At 41.2% G+C, this 26,152-nt stretch overlaps 1 protein-coding gene across 1 annotated transcript in view; it reads right to left on the reverse strand.

The window, feature by feature from the left end:
* Positions 1–26,152, reverse strand: part of LOC133555082 (cadherin-4-like) — a 669,978-nt gene that overhangs the window by 41,504 nt on the left and 602,322 nt on the right. The window contains exons 11-13 of the mRNA XM_061904548.1: positions 21,300–21,485; positions 18,566–18,822; positions 1,640–1,782 (exon numbers count right to left, since the gene is read on the reverse strand). Coding sequence (XP_061760532.1) covers positions 1,640–1,782; positions 18,566–18,822; positions 21,300–21,485 — 586 coding nt within the window. The remainder of the gene's footprint in view (positions 1–1,639; positions 1,783–18,565; positions 18,823–21,299; positions 21,486–26,152) is intronic.

A 26,152-nucleotide genomic window follows, 5' to 3' on the forward strand; every position in this document is an offset into this window, starting at 1 on the left:
TGTGAAAGTCCAGTCCATAGTGAGAGTCCTTATTTAATGACAGACCAAGAAGTTAACATGATGTATCTTTCTCCTTGTTAGTGTGTATCGATGTTAAAGACAATGCCTCATTGCACAATATTGATGACTAAATGCATTATAATTCCACAAGAGTTGTGCAGCGCTTTAGGCACTTAAACATTCAATAAGTTTCCTTGGCTCTTTGTTACTGTACGCTGATTTTACAAATAATGTACACTTCACTGCAAATTTAATAATATATTACCATGCTCCTGATGTTTTATGGTTCCCTCTGGTACTCCGGCTTCCTCCCACCTCCAAAGACATGCACCTGGGGATAGGTTGATTGGCAACACTAAATGGTCCCTAGTGTGTGAATGTGAGTGTGAATGTTGTCTATCTGTGTTGGCCCTGTGATGAGGTGGCGACTTGTCCAGGGTGTACCCCGCATTATGATACATACCATTGCTTTGTAATGTTATTATTCAATTCTAACCGGGCTATAGTTGCTTATGTTGGACTTTTTTGAATGACGGACTGGGGGTGTCAGAGTTGTCAACAAGTGAAATGTATGTCTGTGTACCAAAAATAAATGGGTAAATGGGTTGTACTTGTATAGCGCTCTTTTACCCCTTTTTAAGGAGCCCAAAGCGCTTTGTCAGTATTTCACCATTCGCCCATTAGCACACACATTCACACACTGACGGCAGGAGTTGCCATGCAAGGCGCTCACCAGGGACCCATCAGGAGCAAGGGTGAAGTGTCTTGCCCAAGGACACAACAGACGTGACTAGGATGGTAGAAGGTGGGGATTGAACCAGTAACCCTCAGATTGCTAGCCACTCTACCAACTTCGCCACGCTGTCCCCCATCCGGGTTGTTGGGTCAGGACTAGACAAAACAAATTGAAACATGCCCAACACAGCATCTGCAGCTTTTCAATCATTTCCATCCATCCATCCATTTTCTACCGCTTATTCCCTCTCGGGGTCGCTGGCGCCTATCTCAGCTACAAAAGGGGGGAAGGCGGGGTACACCCTGGACAAGCTGCCACCTCATCGCAGGGCTTCAATCATTTCATGAATACACTTTTGGCGTTTGGATGTTTGTGGCTGTATGTCGCATAGGCTGACTGCAGCTTGTGTGATGTGGACTGACAAGTGACAATGCAGCTGCGGGGCTGACTCGCCGGGAGGCTTCTAATCAGTAAGACCTATTTTTAATGGGGTGTTTGTCTGATTTGGTCATCCACTTCTTCTCCTTTGCACTGACTTTCTCAGCTCTGGTGGTTGGAGAGCAGGATTGTGTTGATCTCTGAGGGGCGCTCAAACAAGAACATCAACTTATGTTTGCTTCTTGTATAAATGAAGCAGGAAGAACAACGTGTAACACTATATCAACGCTTTGTTGCTCAAATGGCACAACTCATTGACAAATATTACTTCAACCGCCGGCAGCTTGGGCTAATACTTCAAATTATGTTTGCAACTTAAACCATAACAGAAAGATGAGAGACAGCTTTTATCACAAAAACCTGTAATTTTAGGTGCTCATAAATTGAGGTACCACTCTACAGGGAAAATGTAAGAAAAGCAGAAGTTTCAAAGGATATGTATGCTTATTGAAAAGAGGTGCTTACCATTATCTGTTGCCAGGAATGTGGCTTCATATATGTTGTTTTTGACATAGACAGACTCTCTGTCCAGAGTAGCTGTGGTAACTATCTGACCGTTAGTTCTGTTGATGGATAACCAGTCCGCCGGGTCATTCAGCTTGGAGTACCTGAAGACATGGAAAGAATTTAAACGAGAATTTAGTGGAATATTTTCTCATGAGTGTGTGCATACGGTATCTAGACAGTCTGCATTCACAATGACCACAAGTCCCTAACCTTTACAGAGTATAATTCCTTATTGACTTCTCCAGAGCTTGCAGCCTTCTGTCGATTTTACCCCATTGTTTTGCTCCTGTGTACTAAACATTGAAGTCAATTGCCTTCCTTGTTAAGCACTGCTGCGACTGCCTGTGTATGTTTGTATCGCATATAGTATATCTTATCAGAAGACAAAGATCCCTGCTCGGGTCACAACCAGCTTATTCTTAAAGGGGAACATTATCACCAAACCTATGCAAGCGTCAATATATACCTTGATGTTGCAGAAAAAAGACCATGTATTTTTTAAACCGATTTCCGAACTCTAAATGGGTGAATTTTGGCAAACTAAACGCCTTTCTGTTTATCGGTCTTTTAGCGATGACGTCAGAAAATGACGTCACCAATGTAACACACCCGCCATATTCATTTTCACATTACAAACACCGGGTCTCAGCTCTGTTATTTTCCGTTTTTTCGACTATTTTTTGGAACCTTGGAGACATCATGCCTCGTCGGTGTGTTGTCGGAGGGTGTAACAACACTAACAGGGAGGGATTCAAGTTGCACCACTGGCAAGAAATCTGCCGCCAGACCCCCATTGAATGTACCAAAGTGTCTTCACATTTGACCGGCGATGCTAAGGCAGACATGACACAGAGATGTAGGGATAACCTGCAGATGCATTTGCAACGATTAAGTCAACGAAATGACAAAGGTGAGTTTTGTTGATGTTGTTGACTTATGTGCTAATCAGACATATTTGGTCACGGCATGACTGCCAGCTAATCGATACTAACATGCTACGCTAATCGATGCTAACATGCTATTTACGCTAGCTGTATGTACATTTGAAACTAGATACCCACATATAATGCGAAACAAACACTTACCAATCGACGGATTTAAGTTGCTCCAGTGTCACAAGATGCGAAAGTGATGATCGTTTGGTCTGCACATTTTACCGGCGATGCTGATAAGGCAGCCATGCTACGGGCCACTTCATTAGGTACACCAACGCTATGCCCGAATAGCGTCAATAGCTATTCGCTCAATAGCTTCAATTTCTTCTTCAATTTCGTTTTCGCTATCTGCCTCCATACTCCGACCATCCGTTTCAATACATGCGTAATCTGTTGAATCGCTTAAGCCGCTGAAATCCAAGTCTGAATCCGAGCTAATGTCGCTATATCTTGCTGTGGTAACCGCCACGTTATTTGTATTGGCAGCCCTGTATGACGTCACAGGGAAACTTTATTTAGGGATATTCCGGGACCGGTAATATTTGGAAAAAAATTTCAAAAAATACAACAAGCCACTGGGAACTGATTTTTATTGTTTTTAACCCTTTTGAAATTGTGATAATGTTCCCCTTTAAGGATGTTTGTAAAAATTCCTGAATGCTGGACGCTAAGATCAGGGCACTGATCTTCAATCATAAATGTGAGCCCACAGATTGACTCTTGGGATAAAGAACAGTGGAGGAAGAGCGGATCATTTCCCCAACTGCAACCCTATCTGAGTATGATCTCCCTTGTTCTTGTTTCTCATTTGTCGCTTTTGGCTCATGCAACACTTTCAATTCTATCTGATCTCTTTCCCAAGCTGCAGCCCTTCACCTCATCTTACTCTGTTTCTGTATTCGTACATTTTCTTATCCCTCCTGGTGCCTTCCTATCCATATTGCATTCCCTCAGCAAGGGAGTTCATCAACTTCTTGCTCTCTCGGTTGCAATCTCATCGTGGATTGTCTTTTGTGGACATCGGACATATTGACCTTTCACAAGCTTTTTGCATCAATTGGGATCTTATTTACTAAATGTCAGTTTGGGGACCTTACAATTTAACACGCTCCCATCTTTCAGATCGAAATGGATTTGACCTCAAACTTATTTTGTATATATTGAATTGCAGTGTCAGTGTGTCTTTTTGTGCTATATCAAATAGAGCATGTATTTACTATGGAAGAAAATGAAAGCTTGGATGATTGGGGGTTTGGAAGAGGTGGGGGTGGACAGGAGAACTAATCTCTATCCTGCAGCAAGGGAGATGGGATTGTCCCAGCAGGCAGTGGGAATGATCCTCAGTGAAGCAGCACGTTTCCAAAAGGGATCACAGAGATGACATTCCCACACTCTGGTCGCTTTTACACAGGCCAGCAAAGCTCACAGACACTACCTGGTGGGATGTGAAATCCTTAGCAGGAATAGTGTAAATCCATCACAACAGGATGCAGGATAAATGGATGAGACAAGGAAAGAGCTAGCTGGTGGGAAAGGAGAGCGGGGCTAAAAGAGATGTCACCTGGAAGTACCAACACGGTTGGATGATCTACTTGTAATACCATCATTAGGAACAAACCGATTTAGGCCTGGACTGCTTGTTTTCTGGGCTTTGGCTTGAGTCTGTCTTTCCAATGGAGGACTGTCATACCAGCTATTATTTTACTGACCGGATATAATCTCACATAAATGATTTGCTGTATTCTGCCCCATACGGAGTATTTTTACAATGCACATTGTGTTTACGTAAGATGGTCGTCACAATATGCAATCCACTGGGGGATTCATAATATATGAGAAGAAGACAGCAACTTTAAAGGCCTACTGAAATGAGATTTTCTTATTTAAACGGGGATAGCAGGTCAATTCGATGTGTCATACTTGATCATTTTGTGATATTGCCATATTTTTGCTGAAAGGACTTAGTAGAGAACATCGACGATAAAGTTCGCAACTTTTGGTCGCTAATAAAAAAGCCTTGCCTTTCCCGGAAGTCGCAGACGATGACGTCACAAGGGTGAGGGCTCCTCACGTCCTCACATTGTTTATAATGGGAGCCTCCAGCAGCAAGAGCTATTAGGACCGAGAAAACGACAATTTCCCCATTAATTTGAGCGAGGATGGAATATTCGTGGATGATGATATTGATAGCGAAGGACTAGAAAAAAAAAAATAATAAAATTAAGTAATTAAAAAAAAGGCGATTGCATTGGGACGGATTCAGATATTTTTAGACACATTTACTAAGATAATTCTGGGAAATCCCTTATCTTTCTATTGTGTTGCTAGTGTTTTAGTGAGATTAAATAGTACCTGACGCCATTCTCTGAGGGAAGTCGACGGCAGCTGCATGGACGGCACAAGCTCAGTTGATCTCCGGTAAGAGGCGACTTTTTACCATAATTTTCTTACCGGCACCTGCCGGTTGACAAGTGGTTGGGAACCATGTTCGCTTGACCCCTCTGATCCATAGTAAAGCTTCACCTCCGGGAATTTTAAACAAGGAATCACCATGTGTTTGTGTAGCTAAAGGCTAAAGCTTCCCAACTCCATTTTTCTACTTTAACTTCTCCATTATTTACTGAACAAATTGCAAAAAATTCAGCAACACAGATGTTCAGAATACGGTTTAATTGCACGATGAAAAGAGACGACTTTTAGGTGCAAATGGTGCTGCGCTAATATGTCCCCTGCAACCAGGGACATCACGCGCACCCGTCATCATTCCGTGATGTTTTCAACAACAAGAAACTCTGCGGGAAATTTAAAATTGTAATTTAGTAAACTATGGCCGTATTGGCATGTGTTGCAATGTTAATATTTCATCATTGATTGCGTTGTCGGTAGTAGTGGGTTTCAGTAGGCCTTTAAGTACCAATATAATTATAAAGATGATTTGTGAAAATATTTGTGATACTTTGATATTGTTTTTGACTGCATTACTTCATTAAAACAGATCCTAAATCAAAGTAACACAGGTACATCGGCAGAGCAATCACGTGACTTAAGGTTGTTAAGTAACTTGTTTTTTCCAATAATCTTGACTGTCAGTAGCAAAAAAAAAACCAAGTTGTTATTATGTTTTCTTGAAGAAAATATATCATGTAAACAGTATGTGAATATATTTGCTTAACAACGTCCGGAAAAAACAATTTAATGTGGGTATATTTAGGAAAAATCCTCTTCTACAAAAAGCATTCAGTTTCAGTTGTTTTCGAACATGCAAATGATACAATTTAATGCATCACAGATTTCCAGTTGTTTCATTACAGCACACCTGAAAAGTAGGAAGAAGCACAGTTGATTTAATCCGACCCTTTTTCATATCATAGCAATTTTATCCCATTTCCTTGTTTTCGGTTTGAAAACAGAACAGTTCTTCATCACGTACACAGCTCCTCCCCCTCCATTCTTGTTGGTTCTGTTGATATAATGTAGTTCATATACTTCCAGGTCAAAATCCATTGCTTTTTTTGCATCCATCCATGTTTCTGAGATAGCGCTAATTTAGAAGAGTTCGTTGAATTATTCCAAAAAATACTTCTGCTGTTTAAATGAATAATCGACAGTTTCTTGTCTATTTTAATGTTTCCATTATATTGGTCGTCTGTATAAAAAAAAAAGTATTCCTGGTGTTTTCAGTTCGGGCTCCAGTACTCTGGAATGCCCTCCCGGTAACAGTTCGAGATGCTACCTCAGTAGAAGCATTTAAGTCTCACCTTAAAACTCAATTGTATACTCTAGCCCTTAAATAGACCTCCTTTTTAGACCAGTTGATCTGCCGCTTCTTTTCTTTTTCTCCTCTGTCCCCCCCTCCCTTGTGGAGGGGGTCCGGTCTGATGACCATGGATGAAGTACTGGCTGTCCAGAGTCGAGACACAGGATGGACCGCTCGTCGGGACCCAGGATGGACCGCTCGTCGGGACCCAGGATGGACCGCTCGCCTGTGTATCGGTTGGGGACATCTCTAATATGCTGATCCGCCTCCGCTTGGGATGGTTTCCTGTGGACGGGACTCTCGCTGTTGTCTTGGATTCGCTTTGAACTGAACTCTCGCGGTTGTGTTGGAGCCACTAGGGATTGAACTTTCACAGTATCATGTTAGACCCGCTCGACATCCATTGCTTTCGGTCCCATAGAGTGGGGGGGGGTTTGCCCACATTTGAGGTCCTCTCCAAGGTTTCTCATAGTCATCATTGTCACTGGCGTCCCACTGGGTGTGAGTTTTACTTGCCCTTATGTGGGTTCTTCCGAGGATGTCATAGTCGTAGTGGTTTGTACAGTCCTTTGAGACATTTGTGATTTAGGGCTATATAAATAGACTTTGATTGATTGATTGATGGTGTGAAAGAAAAAAATTATATCTGAATCTATATCCTTATCTATTTCCGGACTATTGTGATCTATGCTACTGAAAGTTTTCAGTTCTGTGGGTAATGAAATTGAAGAAAACATCCATTCATCCATCCATTTTCTACCGCTTATTCCCTTTGTGGTCGCGGGGGGCGCTGGTGCCTATGTCAGTTACAATCGGGCGGAACAGTTTGTATCAAATAAGTGTATAAAATAAAAGTATCATGATGTACACAAGTTGTTCACACTTTGTATTAAAGATTTTCTATGACAAAGAATTACAGAAATATTCAGGCAGAATTGAGGGATGAAGTCTCATGCACTGATGTTGTTGTTCATGTCGCCAACTACCGTCGAACAAAAGAGATCAGCTGAGAAGGTAAATAAGCTTGTTTGTTTGAGCAACCGGTTAAACTAAGGAAGAGTAAATGCAGATGTAAATGGTACTCCATGTTAAATTGTTTGTGGGTGTGTTTACTTAATGAATATACATATGTACCTTGTTTGAGGTACATATAAAACATTTAAAATATTATATTTTACACACACATGCAAACGCACGCGCGCACACACACACACACACACACACACACACATGCAAAAGCAAGCGCACACCTAGGCAAATAGTCACTAGCAAATGGGTGTTCATGGTGTTCTTTAGGTTTGATTTATTCAAGTCAATTCCAAACAGCCCATGCACCCTTGTTATCTTTCTGAAAATGTTTGCAAAAATAGACATCAACTGACTTCATAATAATTTTAACTCTCTTCTCTCCATTAGACGAATGTGGATATTTAAAGGGGAACATTATCACCAGACCTATGTAAGCGTCCATATATACCTTGATGTTGCAGGAAAAAAACCATATGTTTATTTGAGGTCCTCTCCAAGGTTTCTCATAGTCAGCATTGTCACTGGCGTCCCACTGGGTGTGAATTCTCCCTGCCCACTGGGTGTGAGTTTTACTTGCCCTTTTGTGGGTTCTTCCGAGGATGTTGTAGTCGTAATGGTTTGTACAGTCCTTTGAGACATTTGTGATTTAGGGCTATATAAATAATCATTGATTGATTGATGTTTTTTTAACCGATTTCCGAACTCTAAAAGGGTGAATTTGGCGATTGAAACGCCTTTCAACTGTTCGCTGTCGGAGCAATGACCTTTCACCCGTGACGTCACAACAGGAAGCAATCCGCCATTTTCTCAAACACATTACCCACACCAAGTCAAATCAGCTCTGTTATTTTCCGTTTTTTCGACTGTTTTCTGTACCTTGGAGACATTATGCCTCGTCGGTGTGTTGTCGGAGGGTGTAACAACACGAACAGAGACGGATTCAAGTTGACTTACGTGGAGTGTGCTAATCAGACATATCAATGGTCACGGCATGCTAATCGATGCTAACATGCTATTTAGGCTAACTGTATGTACATTTGTAGCTATAGTTGCATCCAGCCTTTCCCTCCACCCACATTTAATGCCAAACAAACTCATACCAATCGACGGATTCAAGTTGCACCAGTGGTCAAAAGAGGCGAAAGTCCCTCGTTTGTTCTCTTCTGTTGTAGCATCGCGATGCTACGACAGAGATGTGTGGATATCCTGCGACACTCAAAGCAGATGCATTTCCAACGATTAAGTCAACGAAATCACAAAGGTGAGTTTTGTTGATGTTATTGACTTATGTGCTAATCAGAAATATTTGCACACGGCATGACTTCAAGCTTATCGATGCTAACATGCTATTTAGACTAGCTGTATGTACATATTGCATCATTATGCCTCATTTGTAGCTATATTTTCATCCAGCCTTTCCCTCCACCCACATTTAATGCCAAACAAACACATACCAATCGACAGATTCAAGTTGCACCAGTGGTCAAAAGATGCAATCGTTGGATAGAAGGCGATCGCCAAATTCGTCCTCGTTGCCGTTGTCTGTCGTGATATGGCTCAATAGCTTCAGTTTCTTCTTCAATTTCGTTTTCGCTATCTGCCTCCACACTCCAACCATCCGTTTCAATACATGCGTAATCTGTTGAACCGCTTAAGCCGCTGAAATCCGAGTCTGAATCCGAGCTAATGTAGCTATATCTTTCTGTTCTATCCGCCATGCTTGTTTGTATTGGCATCACGCAGTGACGTCACAGGAAAATGGACGGGTGGATATAGCGATAGTGAAAATTAGGCACTTTGAAGCAGTTTTTCAGGATATTTTGAAAAAAACTTTGAAAAATAAAACAAGCCACTGGGAACTGATTTTTATTGGTTTTAACCCTTCTGAAATTGTGATAATGTTCCCCTTTAACAATCCCAAACACCAGGGAAGCAATTGCGGAAGTCCATAAAAAAGTTTATTACATTTACTTTTGGTTCTTGGGTTTAATTTTCATGGCTAACCAGAGCTTGCCTTCTACATGAAGTGTCCCTCATTTGGGACTTGGCTGATGTGCGTGTGCAGCTGGATGTATGATTAGTCCTGGCAGGTTAGTGATCTCAGCAAGCAGCAGGGAGAAATATGACATTTATTTTTAAAACCCCCGACCCTGAGGATGAAAAATGCATGTCTCCTGCTTAGCCAAGGTGGTTTAAGTAATCATTTATGCCAGTGTTCCTCATCCAGTGTCCCAACCTTACAGGTTTGTGTGTCTGACAGGTGATGCATGATGCCTCACCTTCCTTTCCTCTCCCCATACGCACACTTCCACATCGTACTGTCCACTCTCATCTTCCCAAAAGAACTCTGTCAGCCTGCCTCTCCTTTGATAAGCACCTGTCAAGTTCAAACCTTGACCCAGAGTTGACTGACATGCTCAATTCTCCCCTGTCTCCCTGCATCAACCACTCTTGCGCCATACTTTTATCTCTTACGACACAATCTAAATCCTCTCATCCTTTCTTCATGTATATTCATCCTTTGCTGACAGACACGTATGGCATTTTGTCAGATTCAAAGACACAGGTTATTAAAGGCCTACTGAAACCCACTACTACCCACCACGCAGTCTGATAGTTTATATACCAATGATGAAATATTAACATGGCAACACAAGCCAATACGGCCGGTTTAGTTTACTAAATTGCAATTTTAAATTTCCCCTGGAATTTTTGTTGAAAACGTCGCAGAATGATGACGCGTGTGCGTGATGTCACGGACTGTCAGGAAATATTAGCGTATCACCGTTTGCGGCTAAAAGTCGTCTCTTTTCATCGCGCAATTAAACAGTATTCTGGACATCTGTGTTGCTGAATCTGTTGCAATTTGTTCAATTAATCATGGAGATGTCAAAGTAGAATGATAGAGTTGGGAAGCTTTAGCAGTTAGCCACATTAACACACGGTGATTCCTTGTTTAAAATTCCCTGAGGTGAATCTTTACTATGGATCAGAGCGGTCAAGCGAACATGGATCACGACCACTTGTCAACCGGCAGGTTTCGATGAGAAAATTGTGGTAAAAAGTCGCCTCTTACCGGATATCAGCTGAGCTTGCGCCGTCCATACAGCTGCCGTCGACTTCTCTCAGAGACTGCCGTCAAGACACCCGTGAACACACCCTTCTGACTATCAGGTACTATTTAATCTCACTAAAACACAAGTAACACAATAGAAAAATAAGGGATTTCCAAGAATTATCCTGGTAAATGTGTCTAATAACATCTGAATCCGTCCCAATGCAATCGCCTTTTTATTTTTTTCCCTAGTCCTTCGCTATCATTATCATCATCCACAAATCTTTCATCCTCGCTCAAATTAATGGGGAAATAGTTTTTTTCCTGGTCCGAATAGCTCTTTTTGTTGGAGGCTCCCATTATAAACAATGTGAGGATGTGAGGAGCCCTCACCATTGTGATGTCATCGTCTGCGATTTCCGGTACAGGCAAAGCTTTTTTATCAGCACCAAAAGTTGCGAACTTTATCGTCGATGTTCTCTACTAAATCCTTTCAGGAAAAATATGGCAATATCGCGAAATGATCAAGTATGACACATAGAATGGACCTGCTATCCCTGTTTGAATGAGAACATCTCGTTTCAGTAGGCCTTTAATGACCCATTGTACGAAATGATTTGAATGTCATGTTCATCTCAGTATCTGATACAATAAAACACATGAAAAGTGAATTGTGAATTATATTTATATAGCGCTTTTCTCTAGTGACTCAAAGCGCTTTACATAGTGAAACCCAATATCTAAGTTACATTTAAACCAGTGTGGGTGGCACTGGGAGCAGGTGGGTAAAGTGTCTTGCCCAAGGACACAACGGCAGTGACTAGGATGGCGGAAGCGGGAAGCGAACCTGCAACCCTCAAGTTGCTGACAAGGCCGCTCTACCAACCGAGCTATACCGCCCTCAAACTGCGTAATAACTGAGCAAATATTCTTTGCTTCCCACAAAGTGACAATTATATTAAAACTGTGTCCCAGAAAGGCAATAGAATTGATTCCACACAAAGTCACGTCTTGCTCACATCTTGCTCATTAAATATGCATCGTGGTCAAGCTAGCGCTGTTCTCAATGGGTACTCAGAACGGTTAAAAACGCGAAAAGGATTAACGTTACTTCAGAGTTCCTTGGGAGCTAATCGGGGAGGGTGGAAGATAAACAAGGGCAGCACGGTGGATGAGGGGTTAGTGGATCTGCCTCACAATACAAAAGTCCTGAGTAGTCCTGAGTTCAATCCCAGACTCAGGATTTTTCTGTGTGGAGTTTGCATGTTCTCCCCGTGACTGCGTGGGTTCCCTCCGGGTACTCCGGCTTCTTCCCACCTCCAAAGACATGCACCTGGGGATAGGTTGATTGGCAACACTAAATGGTCCCTAGTGTGTGAATGTGAGTGTGAATGTTGTCTGTCTATCTGTGTTGGCCCTGCGATGAGGTGTCTTTTCTTGATATTATTTGCATTTTTTAAGACACATTTTTGCTAGAAGTGTTCCGTGAAGCAACAACTCGGCGATTCAAAATGAAGAAAGCAAATGTGAGAAAAAAACCTAAAAGAGTTTTCACCAGAGGCAGCAATCATAAATGAAGCTTTGAGCACATACATTATATCAAGATATAGTTATATTTCGATAAAGACGAGAAAAAAAGTGTTCTTGTAAACGGCCGGCGCAACAGTAACAAGGCCACATACATGGCTGTAGATGCAAAGTTAAATCATTAAATGCAATCTTACCCGAGCAAAAACGATGCATGATTTATTCAGAATAATCTTGATACCAATTTCCTTGACTTCCATGCTTTTTCAAGTTTTCATCTGTTTTGTCGTGTCTTGGGCACAAGCTAGTTTGACATGTCTGGGAACTCCAGCGACGGATAATCCTTGATGGCATTCGACAAATCGGTTTTAAATAAAGTATAGGGATCTGTTCAATTGCTTAGTTTGATTTTTTTTGCTCAGATCTGCTTTTTGCAGGAAGATCTAGGCCAGGGGTGTCAAACGTACGGCCCGCGGGGATGAGTTTGCTAAGTATACAAATTAACCTAAAATGTTTGAATGAAAGAAACAGCTCTTCTACATGTGTCTACTGGATGTTGCAATATCAATTCTTTGTATCTCTGGATGATGATACATATGTACAAAATAAACCACATGATATTAGTACATCAATCGAGGAAAATGATCAAACTACATACATGGCATACTGTAATTTGATTTTGATATTTTTTTATCTTGATAGATTGAAAATGAACACCATTGAATTGACTGATGAACATTATCACATCATTCATTCAGAAAATACAAATAATGAAAAATAAAGATAAATACTATTAACCGTGACATGTTAAGTGTAAAAAAACAACAACATTATGATTTGTACATTTTCAAAATGTGCTTCTTCTATTTTTAAACACAGAAAAACCATCTGAAAGTGTCTTTATTTTTAAGTTATCGTGCAGGGATTTTACCAGTCCGGCCCACTTGGGAGTATATTTTTCTCCATGTGGCCCCTGATCTAAAATGAGTTTGACACCCCTGATCTAGGCCATTTGCGTTCTCAGTTGTTCCCGCGCTGATTACTGCACAACAGCCAGCTTGGCTTGGTTGACCACCGCGATATTTTACTGCCGGAATATCTCTTGTAGGGAACCACATTTTGGCCTCAGATGCAATCTGATTCCGAGTCCCGATCTGATACTTTGACGATGGATTATGGAACTGAGAATGTTTTATTTTATTAACTAAAGTATGTTTGTAAACACAAGAACACATTTTTATAAAAATATATATTATCAGGTTTATAATTTTAGAATTCACTCTTTGGCAGAACGGTGTTACAGGGTTTAGTGCGTGGGCCTCACAATACGAAGGCCCTGAGTTCAATCCCGGGCTGGGGATCTTCCTGTGTGGAGTCGGCATGTTCTCCACGTGACTGCATGGGTTTCCTCCGGGTACTCCGGATTCCTCCCACCTCCAAAGACATGCACCTGGGGATAGGTTGATTGGCAACACTAAATGGTCCCTAGTTTGTGAATGTGAGTGTGAATGTTGTCTGTCTATCTGTGTTGGCCCTGCGATGAGGTGGCTATTTGTCCAGGGTATACCCCGCCCTCCGAGTATTCGAGTGTTACCATTTAGTTGTATGGAATATGTACTGTACTGTGTAAACTGTACTGTTTCATATAATGTATTCTCTTCCTTTGCAATCTACTAATGACATTTTCAATCAATCAATCAACGTCAATTGACAGTTTGACACATTAGTTTCACCACGATAGCCAACACGCCTCTTGTCAAGACAGCATATGACCAAAGTAAGTAATGAATGAGTGAATGAATATATAAATAAAGGTTAAAGTAAAAGTGTTCTGCTGTCAACGGCTTTCAATAAGCCCAATACTTAAGTGAACTTGTTTTTGTTTGGTCACTGAGTGCAGTTGGTTTGAGAAAGTACACGTCGTCATTCAACAAGGATAATCAAACATCCAGTTTGCAGCGTTGGCAGGTGAAAGGTATGTGGCTCAAAGATATTGGTGGCGTGTCATTTCTTTTACATTAGAGCAGGCCTGGGCAATTATTTTGACTCAGGGTGTTAGGCATGCCCCTGACAGTTTGTCTATATTATAGTTTTTCCCTCTGCTTTTGTAAGTGTTTCCTCTGTGTGTGTCTAGTGTTTCCTGTCAGCGCTCTTATTTTGTCTGTTTTCTGTGTTTCTCCCTGGGCGCTGTTTACCCTCAGCTGCGGCTGATTGGCACCTGGCCACACCTGGTGTCAATCAGCCCACTCCTATTTGTACCTGCTTTGTTCTTCCAGTAAGTGGTGGATTATTGTCACGTATTGCATGTCGCTTCTGTTATGAGTTGTCGCTCCTGTCGTGTCGTACCGTGTCCTGTCTTTGCAGCGTAGCGGTAAACTATATTTGTTAGATGTTTGTACCTTACTGTTTTTTGTTCCCTGCTTCCAGTTTGTTTTCATATTACAAGTATGACTTCTGTTTTCATGCTCGCTACCCGCTAGCTTCCATGCTAGGCCCTTTTTTTTTTTGCTAGCTTCCATACTAAGTACCTTTTGTTTTCTAGCTCTTAGTTTGTTATCCGCCTCGTGCGCACTTTTGGTTGTACCCTTTTGTTTGGTTTTGTTTTAGTGTTTAAATTAAAACCATGTTTTCCTATCCGATGCCTGCCTCCTTCTCTGCATCTTGGGGTTCGTCACAAACTAACTCAGACACAGGGGCCACATTTAGAGAGAAAAATGTCTCTGGGGGCCGGTTTATCTATTTTTAGGTACACTAATACAAAATTTCACAATAATGTCTGATTGAATGCTAAACATGTTATGACAGACCGCCTTAAAAACATAATGGAATTAAAAATGTTTGTATGAAGGATAAAACACTAAATATTGACAAAATATGAATGTCACACCCCCTTTCAATCGACATATTTTACAATCAAGAGAAATGCAACAAAAACGCAACAAACAGTGAAATATGAAGGCGAAGGGTACAAAACAAACCCACCGACAATCTGAAATATCACTAAGCTTTAGAACTTTGTTGTGAAAAGCTCCTTCCGCATCTGTGGAAACGCCTGCTGTGACGTAGATTACCATAGTAACTAATTAGATTACCATAGTAACTGGTATATCATCCACAAGCGCAGATTCCAACCATTGAAATACTTTGTATAGTTCAAGACTTACGGTCAAGAGAAAACATCACTACACATCATAATGGCAGCTACACTTTCCATCTTGAAGATCAAAAAAAATTATTTGGGAATGTCCAGCGGGCCAGATTGAAAAGCTTAACAGACTGCATGTGGTCCCCGGGCCTTAATTTGCTTAGGTCTGCATTAGAGAGTTACATGAGTGTTTGTGATATTGAGGTAATTTCAAGCTCTCCTTCCAATTTTGTGATGTGTGATTTTAGAGAAATGTGATAAAATAAATTAAATTCAAGAGGAGGTTGGTTTTAAATTTGTGTTTAAAATGTCAACGTTTGAGTATCATTGTGTGACGCTTTAAGTCAGGGGTAAGGAACCTATGGCTCGCGAGCCAGATGTGGCTCTTTTGATGACTGCATCTGGCTCTCGGATAAATCTGAGGTGACATTGCTTATTATGATAAGTAATGAATGATTCCACTTGTAATCACAGTGTTAAAAATAATGTTCAAAATATAAAACATTCCCATGCATTTTTAATCCATCCATCTGTTTTCTACCGCACCCGTTCAAGAATTTGCGTTAATGGTAAGAAGTTATTTATTTATTCTTGGTTAGTGTGGGGCTTGCCCTCCTGGGGTTTGTCAGACCACCAAGGACCAACATGAGAGCCTGTTTCAGGGTGACAATATTGTTTTATTTTTCAATAAGTCTCTCAGTTGCTTTCCAGCAATTGTATTTTTCTCTTTCGTTTTCGCTTGCGCTCTGGCTCCAGCCCCAACCCCGTCTCTCCATCTGGCTGCTCCTTATAACAGAGCGACAGGTGATTAGATAACAAGGCCCAGGTGGGCCATCTACGCACCTGTCGCTGATTTCGAGGCCGGTCCTGGCACACCCCAGTTCGCTGCAGGTCAGCAGGCCACGCCCCCTCCACAGTTAGCTCGAGAATAACAATGTTATTACAAAGAATAAGAGACCTATTATACTCTAGAAATGTTGGTCTTACTTAAAAATGCACACGTTTAGTTTTGTTCAGTGTAAAAAAAGATATTATATGGCTCTTACGGAAATATATTTTAAAATATTTGGCTTTTTGGCTCTCTCAGCCAAAAAGGTTCCCGCCCCCTGCTTTAAGTGATTGTCATATGATGCCAAGTGATAATAGAAAGAATTTTGTAATGTGTTTTTTTTTTAGTTTCACGGTACAAATAAGTACAAAAGAACATTTGAGAAATAAAAGTCGCACAAGTCTATGTCAACGCTGTGCTTATTGACACCAAGGGCTGCTACATAAATATTGTAATGGCCTGACTGGTGCTGTCATCAAAGGTCCATCAGCCCTAAATGGAAGCTGTTACAATCTGACTACTGTAGGCTGTAGTCGACGCCAAAATAAACAATAAGGACACAAACAGAACCGTCTTACTTCTTGATTTCTATCCCTTAACATGCGTGGGAAATGACTGTTCTTCGCATTCTCCGCTAACGTCTGCCCTTTCCCAGCCTCCCAGCCAATCCACACGCAGAACACATTTAAACAAAAACAAACATTGGCAGAGAAAGCTGCTCGTAACAAATATGTTAAACAATGGAAAAACTACATGTGAAACAAAACATAACATAGGACCCAGTCTGTTAAAATATAAGTAAAATAAAAAATATATTGTTATATTTTTTTCGTATATTCAAACACAGTGTTAAAGTTCAAACGTTGTCTAATGTCACGGTGGCCAAACATATTGAATGTACTTGTGTAATAAAACCTCTGCTTTGGTTTTAATGAATACTTTGGCTTATGTTACTGTATTTTATTGTAGGTCATTATGACAGGGATGGGAATGAAGATTTACAAAATTAGCTGAAATTTTTTTAATCCTAAAACACCGGTAGGGGGGGCCTGGGGACATGCCCCCTCAGAAAAATTTTGAAATCTATGTTAGCTTTGGATGCATTTCCTGCTATTTTATTACTTACATATAAAATACTACACGGTCTAGCTCCATCCTATCTTGCCGATAGTATTGTACCATATGTCCCGGCAAGAAATCTGCGTTCAAAGGACTCCGGCTTATTAGTGATTCCTAAAGCCCAAAAAAAGTCTGCGGGCTATAGAGCGTTTTCTGTTCGGGCTCCAGTACTCTGGAATGCCCTCCTTGTAACAGTTCGAGATGCTACCTCAGTAGAAGCATTTAAGTCTCACCTTAAAACTCATTTGTATACTCTAGCCTTTAAATAGACTTCCTTTTTAGACCAGTTGATCTGCCGCTTCTTTTCTTTTTCTCCTCTGTCCCCCCCTCTCTTGTGGAGTGGGTGTGGTCTGATGACCATGGATGAAGTACTGGCTGTTCAGAGTCGGGACCCAGGATGGACCGCTCGTCGGGACCAAGGATGGACCGCTTGCCTGTGTATCGCTGCTGATCCGACTCCGCTTGGGATGGTTTCCTGTGGACGGGACGCTCGCTGCTGTCTTGGATCCGCTTTGAACTGAACTCTTGCGGCTGTGGTGGAGCCACTATGGATTGAACTTTCACAGTATCATGTTAGACCCGCTCGACATCCATTGCTTTTGGTCCCCTGGGGTGGGGGGTGGGGGTGGGGGGGGGGAGTGGGGGGGTAATCATCATTGTCACTGGCGTCCCACTGGGTGTGAGTTTTCCTTGCCCTTATGTGGGTTCTTCCGAGGATGTCGTAGTCGTAGTGGTTTGTACAGTCCTTTGAGACATTTCCTAAAGTTAATTAAATTAAATGCACAGGGGTTAGTGCATGTGCCTCACAATACAAATGTCCTGAGTAGTCCTGGGTTCAATCCCGGGCTCGTGATCTTATTGTGTGGAGTTTGCATGTTCTCCCCGTGACTGCGTGGGTTCCCTTCAGGTACTCTGGCTTCCTCCCACCACCAAAGACATGCACCTAAATGGTCCCGAGTGTGTGAATGTGAGTCTGAATGTTGTCTGTCTATCTGTGTTGGCCCTGTGATGAGGTGGCTTTATTTCACTATGTGCGTGTGTGTGCGTGCAACCTGAAGAACACACACACTTATTTTTACACCCTATTGACCTTCAGAGCCTCCTTACTCAGGGTCTTTAATATTGACTCATAAAGGTTTCATGGTTTACACTAAATATAGTTCCAATTTTCACCCTAAATTACCAAAAGCAAGGCTTCTTGGACTGGTGCCAGTGCATATAGGGAGATTTTGGCAAGGTGTCTGCTCAGCAATGGTGATACATGAGCAAAACTTTAAGGCTCAGTCAGGAAATGTTTTTCATTGTGATATTCATCCTTTTAAACATAGACGACCAAATAGAATATGGTCTTTTAAGTCAATAAGTTTTTCGCAGCGCTATTCAGGATGCATTTCTGCTCCAATTTTCTCTTTGCTGGGTCATATGCCAACACTTTATAGTCCCGCAGGAAAAGGAGAATAGTGAAATTCCCTCAGCAGTATTTCATACCTGATTGTCTGCTGCATTTGTAGTCGGTCGGGATCCGAGGCTGAGAAGGTCGTCAGACTCGTGCCGGCAGGAACACCCTCCTCAAATCGGATGTGTTTTGGATTTGTGGGGAAATAAGGGGGTTCATTGACGTCCTGAACAGATATGGTTACCCCTGCCGTAGATTGGAGGGAGGACTGAATTCCACTAGCCAGATGGGCCTGGTTAGACACCACCACTGTAAGCATGAAGGCTCGGTTCATCTCAAAATCGACCGGCTGGAGGAAGAGAGCACAGAGCAAAAGATTACTCTTACTAAATACATTTGCTACTAAAATCACTTTTCTTTTCTTCTTACCATTCATTCACCAGGCTCTGAAAACATAGAAATGAATTTTTTTTCGAAGAAATTGAACTTTTAGTTTGTTTCAGACATTTTTATATTCCAAATACTATATCGTGGTGCAATCCTAATTCATTTGTTTTTAAATCTTATAATTACTATATCACTAGAGGGAGACAGAAGATCTAAACTACAAGTCAGTTGTTGACTGTGATAGCAAAATCTGTGTTAACAGATGATGCATTCACACACAAACACTGGCACGCACACACACTGACTGACTCTGAAGAGGGCCAATACATGAGCTAGACAGCCTGTCGACCCCCTTTGTGAGTGTTTGCATGTCTGTTCTGTGTAAAAGATACTTTCTAGATGAGCTAAACCAAGAGTGACAGTTATGTGGTCTTTTAATGAAGACTACATGTTTGGGTTCAAAAGCCAGCAGCAGGTAAATAAATAAGAATGACATCAACGTGCAGCTTGTAGGTAAAGTAGCGCGTCTCTAAATAGGCGAGTGATGATTACAGCCACAAGGCTTGTGTCTGGAGCGTGTGATGGTAATGATAATTAGGTACAGCATCTTTCAGCAGACATACAGGGTGTGATATTTCAATTCCTAATAAGGCCTCTTGGTTGACAACACCTCTAAATGTCTGTGTGTGTGTGTATGCATGTTAGCAACTAGTAAATGTGAGCATGCATGTTAGGACTGTAAAACCTGTGGTGCACTCAGTATATTTACAGCCAACCACCCTCGTAGGGATTTCAGCACAGGAGCAAAGTCTGATAGTGTTATGAAACAAACATATACAGCAGTGGTCCCCAACCACCGGGCCGTGGCCTGATTGGTACCGGGCTGCAGAAGAATTTTTTATTCATTTAAAAAAAATAAAAAAATAAAAAAAATTATATATATTTTTTTATTAATTCCACATAAAAAAAAACAATATACACTTACAATTAGTGCACCAACCACAAAAACCTCCCTTTTTCATGACAAAAATGTCCCCTTTTCATGACAAAGAAAAAAAAATAAATACAAAAAAAAAGGATTTTTTCATAAATGGATTGTCAAATTATAGTATTTTGTATCCTCACAAAAACGTCACAATACGAGAGATTTTTAATTGAGTTGAGATGTCGATAGATTCGTCTTTCCCGCCGAATCCGAAAACGTTGGCAGCAACGCAAACCTCTAATTCACTGATTACTGAATCCTCCAAAGTCACCTTATTCCTCCTTTCTGACCACTCTGTCATATTTCATGTTTATCATAATAAATGACTCACATTTATTATTTAATGACTCATTCCGACCAATAGGTTGTGTACTTTAATGAATTTTTATTTTCCTTTTTGTCTATTTGCAACACTAGCACCTGCATTCTAAAATGCGAAAGTCCTCATCAACCCTGCTGAGAGCTGCGTAAATGTGACATGGTCTGATTAGGACCTGAGCCTTTATTCACAGAGGAGCATTTGGAGCCCCGTGGGGGATTATGCATACCTGGTTGTGGTGGCCTCACAAGTGTATGCAAGCAGCCCATTGATAAAAATGCCAATATCTTAACTTTACCTTTTGCATGTAATCCTTCCATTCCCTGGAGTTAGCTAAAACGGTTTACTTGTTTAGGCAGTCTATTTCTCCTCATTCCCAGGAGGTCTCCCATCTCCTATTTTATGACTTCCTGATAATATCCCCTGGGCTCCGACGGAAGCTTGCGGCTACTCGGCCACCTGCTGAATTTTACATCGGGGAGGATAAGGGATGGACTATAAAAGGCAGTCATCTACAGGAATTGAAGAGAAACAAAATGCCAACATGCACTTCTCATGACACTTTGGGAATCACAGCAAATGTTATTGTTATTTCTTGAGCATCATTGGTTGATGTGAGATGAGATTTGCTGGACTCATACATCATAAATAAATGATTGCTTTGCTTGATCAACACACACCTCTGGGAAGCAGAACAAACAAGTGGACACTATATTGTCTGTTTCCTGTATTTCTTTACATTTTGCTTTTATGGTAATGGGGTTAAACAAGCCGGATAACCTTTGTCCAATTGGCTGAACACAACAACAAGACAAAGCATTCTTGTCGCTGTCATTCACTACAGCTGGTAGCCCATTAAAGAGTAAAAAAAACTGCTGCCTCTGTAATTGAGAAATCAATATATTATTTGCTACAGTGGTCTTGTCAGCCATTGTGCGAAATATGGTTGTGTTTTTCAGAAGGGCTTCTAATCCCTCGTTTCAAACAAGAGGGGTCATTCTAAAGGCACAAACTCCAGTCTGTTTAACTCCATGATATCACAAAACACCTAACATTTAAAATAAAAGAATGAATAATAAAGTGGTGATGACCTTTGAGTACAGAGGTAGGGCAAAGTGATTGGTCATTGTCTTACCTTTACCACAGTCACCATGCCGTCATTGGTCACGGGGTCTGTGCAAATGTTGAAGCGGCCAGAAGGATCGCCACTGATGATCCTGTAAATGGCGTTCCAGTTCGGAGAATGCGGTTGGTCGGCATCTATCACCGTCAGATTAGCCACCACAACATCCACACGATTCTCAGGAACCTCACCGGAAAACTGCAGAGATTGGGACAAACGTTACCTTGAAAAATGTTGCTTCAAAATCAAATTATTTTGACAAATGTCCTTTCAGGATGTATTGAGCTGTTGAAGTGTGGCAATTTGTTCAAAAAGCCCATTTCTCTTGCTCTTCCATTCCTCTTAAGTGAAGCAGTCGTCTTTTCAGCCTTTCAGGTAGAGTAAGTTTAATGAGCCTGTTTTTGCTACCTCTGAGTCGCACACAGGAAATGCACATGCACACAAACGTCTGAAAGTTTCCTGCTTTTTCTCTACCAGTCCACATTCGTGCACATTAACGTCCTCTCCCTGAGAAAGTAACAAAAAAGAAGAAATGAAGAAAGCAAAGTAAAGCCACAAGTGGAGCTGGGTAGAACATCTGTTTGAGTGTACAGTGTATGAGTGGCTTTGAGCTGTCGCTTTGCTGCGCAAACACATGTGCTACGTCCTGATAAGGCTGACAACAAGTGAGCTGCTGTCTGTCAGATGTCTGTTATGGTGGGGATTGACCAAAGTCACACAGGCTCTGGGGATAAAGATGAACCAGAGGCGGCGGCGACTGTGCCGCTCTGCTGTAACTGAAGCCCCGCCCACATGAGCAACCCTAAAACTTGGAAGCGATCGCACATGGTCGGATTGTGATTATGTTCTTACGTCAGCTCATCTAGAGGCAACAGGCGCCAAGCATGATGGCGTCATCGTGTCACCATGGGGTAACAGACATGGTTGAAGCCACTGAGCCGCTTATATGAGTGTATGATATCAAAGAGCAAAGCCTCAGACCAAACCCTCCAACGGGTCATAATACCCCGTACAACCTTCGCATCAGGCGCAAACAGCCGACAGCTGAATGTGGATTAAAACCCTGCGTCTGGAGAGCCGTTCAGAAACTTGGTGACATTCTTAAGACAACACACGTTCGAATGGTCTTGAAGCACTGCTCACAAGGAAAAAATACCAGGCTGTTGTACATTTCAGTCTGAAGACGTGTGTAATCATAGTTGTTTATTGTCAATTTTGGTCAGGAACTCATAAATAGCTGGTTTAACAAACAAACAAAAAGTTTCAGAATATGAACAATATGAACGACAAAGCACTCTTGCGCTTTTGGATCTGATAAAAGAACCACTGCTGCTCTCACCATCAATAAACTAATTCACAATGACTAGAAATCACAAAAGAACAATAGAGGGTGTGTTTTAGCTTTTTGTCCAGAGAGCTTTTTGTTCTTAAACTTTTTGAAAACTCTGGTAAAAAAAAAAAATGGTTGTACTTGTATAGCGCTTCTCTCCCCCTTTTTAAGGAGCCCAAAGCGCTTTGACAGTATTTCCACATTCACCCATTCACACACACATTCACACACTTATGGCGGGAGCTGCCATGCAAGGCGCTAACCAGGTACCCATCAGGAGCAAGGGGGAAGTGTCTTGCCCAAGGACACAACGAACATGACTAGGATGGTAGAAGGCGGGGATTGAACCAGTAACCCTCAGATTGCTGGCACAGCCACTCTCCCAACTTTGCCACGCCGTCCCCTACTCTGTGAACAATATGATTTGCCTGAGTAGCTGGACAGGACAAAAAAACCCAACTCTGGCTTAAGTGTTTGTGCGGACAGGGAAAATAATAATTTTTTGATTGTGTCATAAGAAATGGTTAACATTATTTCCTGTTGTTGAACCCTATTTCAAAATAGAATATGAAGTTATTGAAAAACAAAACACATTTTTTCCCTGGCTTAGTGTAAGTACTGATCTTAAAGGGGAACATTATCACCAGACCTATGTAAGCGTCAATATATACCTTGATATTGCAGAAAAAAATCCATATATTTTTTTAACCGATTTCCAAACTCTAAAAGGGTGAATTTGGCAATTTAAAGGCCTTACAATTGATAGCCTGTCGAAGCAATGACCTTTCACCCATGACGTCATGAAGCGATACGCCATTTTCTCGAACACATACACACACCAAGTCAAATCAGCTCTGTTATTTTCCGTTTTTTCGACTGTTTTCCCGTACCTTGGAGACATCATGCCTCGTCGGTGTGTTGTCAGAGGGTGTAACAACACCAACAGAGACGGATTCAAGTTGCACCAGTGGCCAAAAGATTCGAAAGTCCCTCGTTTGTTCTGCACATTTCACCGACGACAACTATGCTACGACAGAGATGGCAAGAATGTGTGGATATCCTGCGACACTCAAAGCAGATGCATTCCCAACGATAAAGTCAAAGAAATCTGCAATATTGGAAAATAGACCACTGAACCACTGACCACTCATTAAGGTGAGTTTTGTTGAGGTTATTGACTTATGTGGAGTGTGCTAATCAGACATATTTGGTCACGGCATGACTGCAAGCTAATCGATGCTAACATGCTATTTAGGCTAGCTGTATGTACATATTGCATCATTATACCTCATTTGTAGCTATAATTGCATCCAGCCTTTCCCTCCACCCACATTTAATGCTAAACAAACACATACCAATCGTTGGTTAGAAGATAATCGCCGAATTCGTCCTTGCTTCCTCCCGTGCCGCTGTCTGTCGTGATTTGGCTCAATAGCTTGAGTTTCTTCTTCAATTTAATTTTTGCTACCTGCCTCCACACTCCAGCCATCCGTTTCAATACATGCGTAATCTGTTGAATCGCTTACGCCGCTGAAATCCGAGTCTGAATCTGAGCTAATATCGCTATACCTTTCTGTGCTATCCACCATGTTTGTTTCTGTGTGGTCACGCTGTGACGTCACAGGATAATGGATGGGTGGATATTACGATGGTTAAAATCAGGCACTTTGAAGCTGTATTTCGGGATATTGCCTGATGGGTAAAATTTTGAGAAAAAGTTCGGAGAAAAAAAAGCCACTGGGAACTGATTTTTATTGGTTTTAACCCTTCAGAAATTGTGATAATGTTCCCCTTTAAAGAGAATTTACACATGGTTGAACATCAAATACTGTATATCACGATATTGATAAGCGAGTCAGCTGTGGTAGCTTTTTCAGGCTTCCGATTGGCCAAAATGCGCACGACAGCTGGTGAATGTGTGTTCCTGAAGACTGTGTTCAAACTACACTTGTGTGGATGGATTCTTTTCACACTACAGAGAGAAATGTGAATTTTAAAAAATATGTGTTTGTGTGGGCATGGCCTTATTTGTATGATAAAGATGAGTTTCACAAGGATATCAGGGTTGCCTAAAATAATATATTTGTCTTCTGTCTTCACAGAATTCATGAAAACAGAATCATTTCCATTTTTTAAGAGCTTTGTCATGTTAATCTAGTTCAAAAGGTACAGCAAGGAAGAATAAATAATCATGACATGTCATAATCCTTAATATACATTATACAATGGAGCAAAAACTATTTAGTCAGCCACCGATTGTGCAAGTTCTCCCACTTAAAATGATGACAGGTCAAAAAGTACCAAAAAGTTCTATTTTGGTTTCATCTGAAAACATGACATTCTCCCAATCCTCTGCTGTATCATCCAAATATCCATTTTGTTATAAACTCAACTCGTCGTGTTTGGAGGAAGAAGAATACTGAGTTGCATCCCAAGAACACCACACCTACTGTGAAGCATGGGGGTGGAAACATCATGCTTTTGGGCTGTTTTTCTGCTAAGTGTACAAGACGATTTATCCGTGTTGTGGAAAGAATGAATGGGCCCATGTATCGTGAGATTTCGAGCCAAAACCTCCTTCCATCAGTGAGAGCTTTGAATGGTTGACCAAATACTTATTTTCCACCATAATTTACAAATAAATTCTTTAAAATTCCTACAATGTAAATTCCTGGATTTTTTTTTTCACATTCTGTCTCTCACAGTTGAAGTGTACCTATGATGAAAATTACAGACCTCTGTCATCATTTTAAGTGGGAGAACTTGCACAATCGGTGGCTGACTAAATACTTTTTTGCCCCACTGTATATAATAATATCCATCCCATCCATCCATTTTCTACCGCTTATTCCCTTTGAGATCGCGGGGGGCTCTGGTGCCTATCTCAGCTACAATCGGGCGGAAGGCGGGGTACACCCTGGACAAGTCACCACATCATCGCAGTATATAATAATATATTTTATTAAAATGTTGTCGGGGGAAGCAGATCCTCATGACAAATAGTAAAAAGATAACATACAAACATTGATATTACTCGGCTGTGTTATAAATATATGATTACAATTGTAAATTTTTTTTATCATATTTTAAAAAAAGAACTTTAATGTACAATGTACTTTATGTATAGCTGTGTTTCCATTGCAGTTTATTTGCAAAATAAAAGCGATATTTAAAAATTTCAACAAAGTATATTGTGGGTGTTCCCATTAAAAGATGTTTTTTCATCATAAGCCATAATTCTTGTAAAGTCTTGTCCCTCAAGACTCAACTTTGAGGAAGATGGATGCTTTGTGTTTCCTTGGTTTTGGACCTGTGATTACATTTGCAACCACTGCTGTTTCCGTGATTGTCAATAGAAGATGAAGGCAGCGGATGTTCACTCAAAGGCAACATCCTTACGAATAGCTGCGGCCGCAATTAAGTATTTTTTTTATTTTAGTCCTCCCAACGGCTCCATCATAGCAACATGTGCATTTTTCAGCCCGGTAGCACTGCTTGATGGTTTTCCACTTGCTGCGGAATATGTGCTACGGCT

This window comes from Nerophis ophidion, linkage group LG06 (assembly GCF_033978795.1).
Source record: "Nerophis ophidion isolate RoL-2023_Sa linkage group LG06, RoL_Noph_v1.0, whole genome shotgun sequence".
NCBI classification, from domain to species: Eukaryota; Metazoa; Chordata; class Actinopteri; order Syngnathiformes; family Syngnathidae; genus Nerophis; species Nerophis ophidion.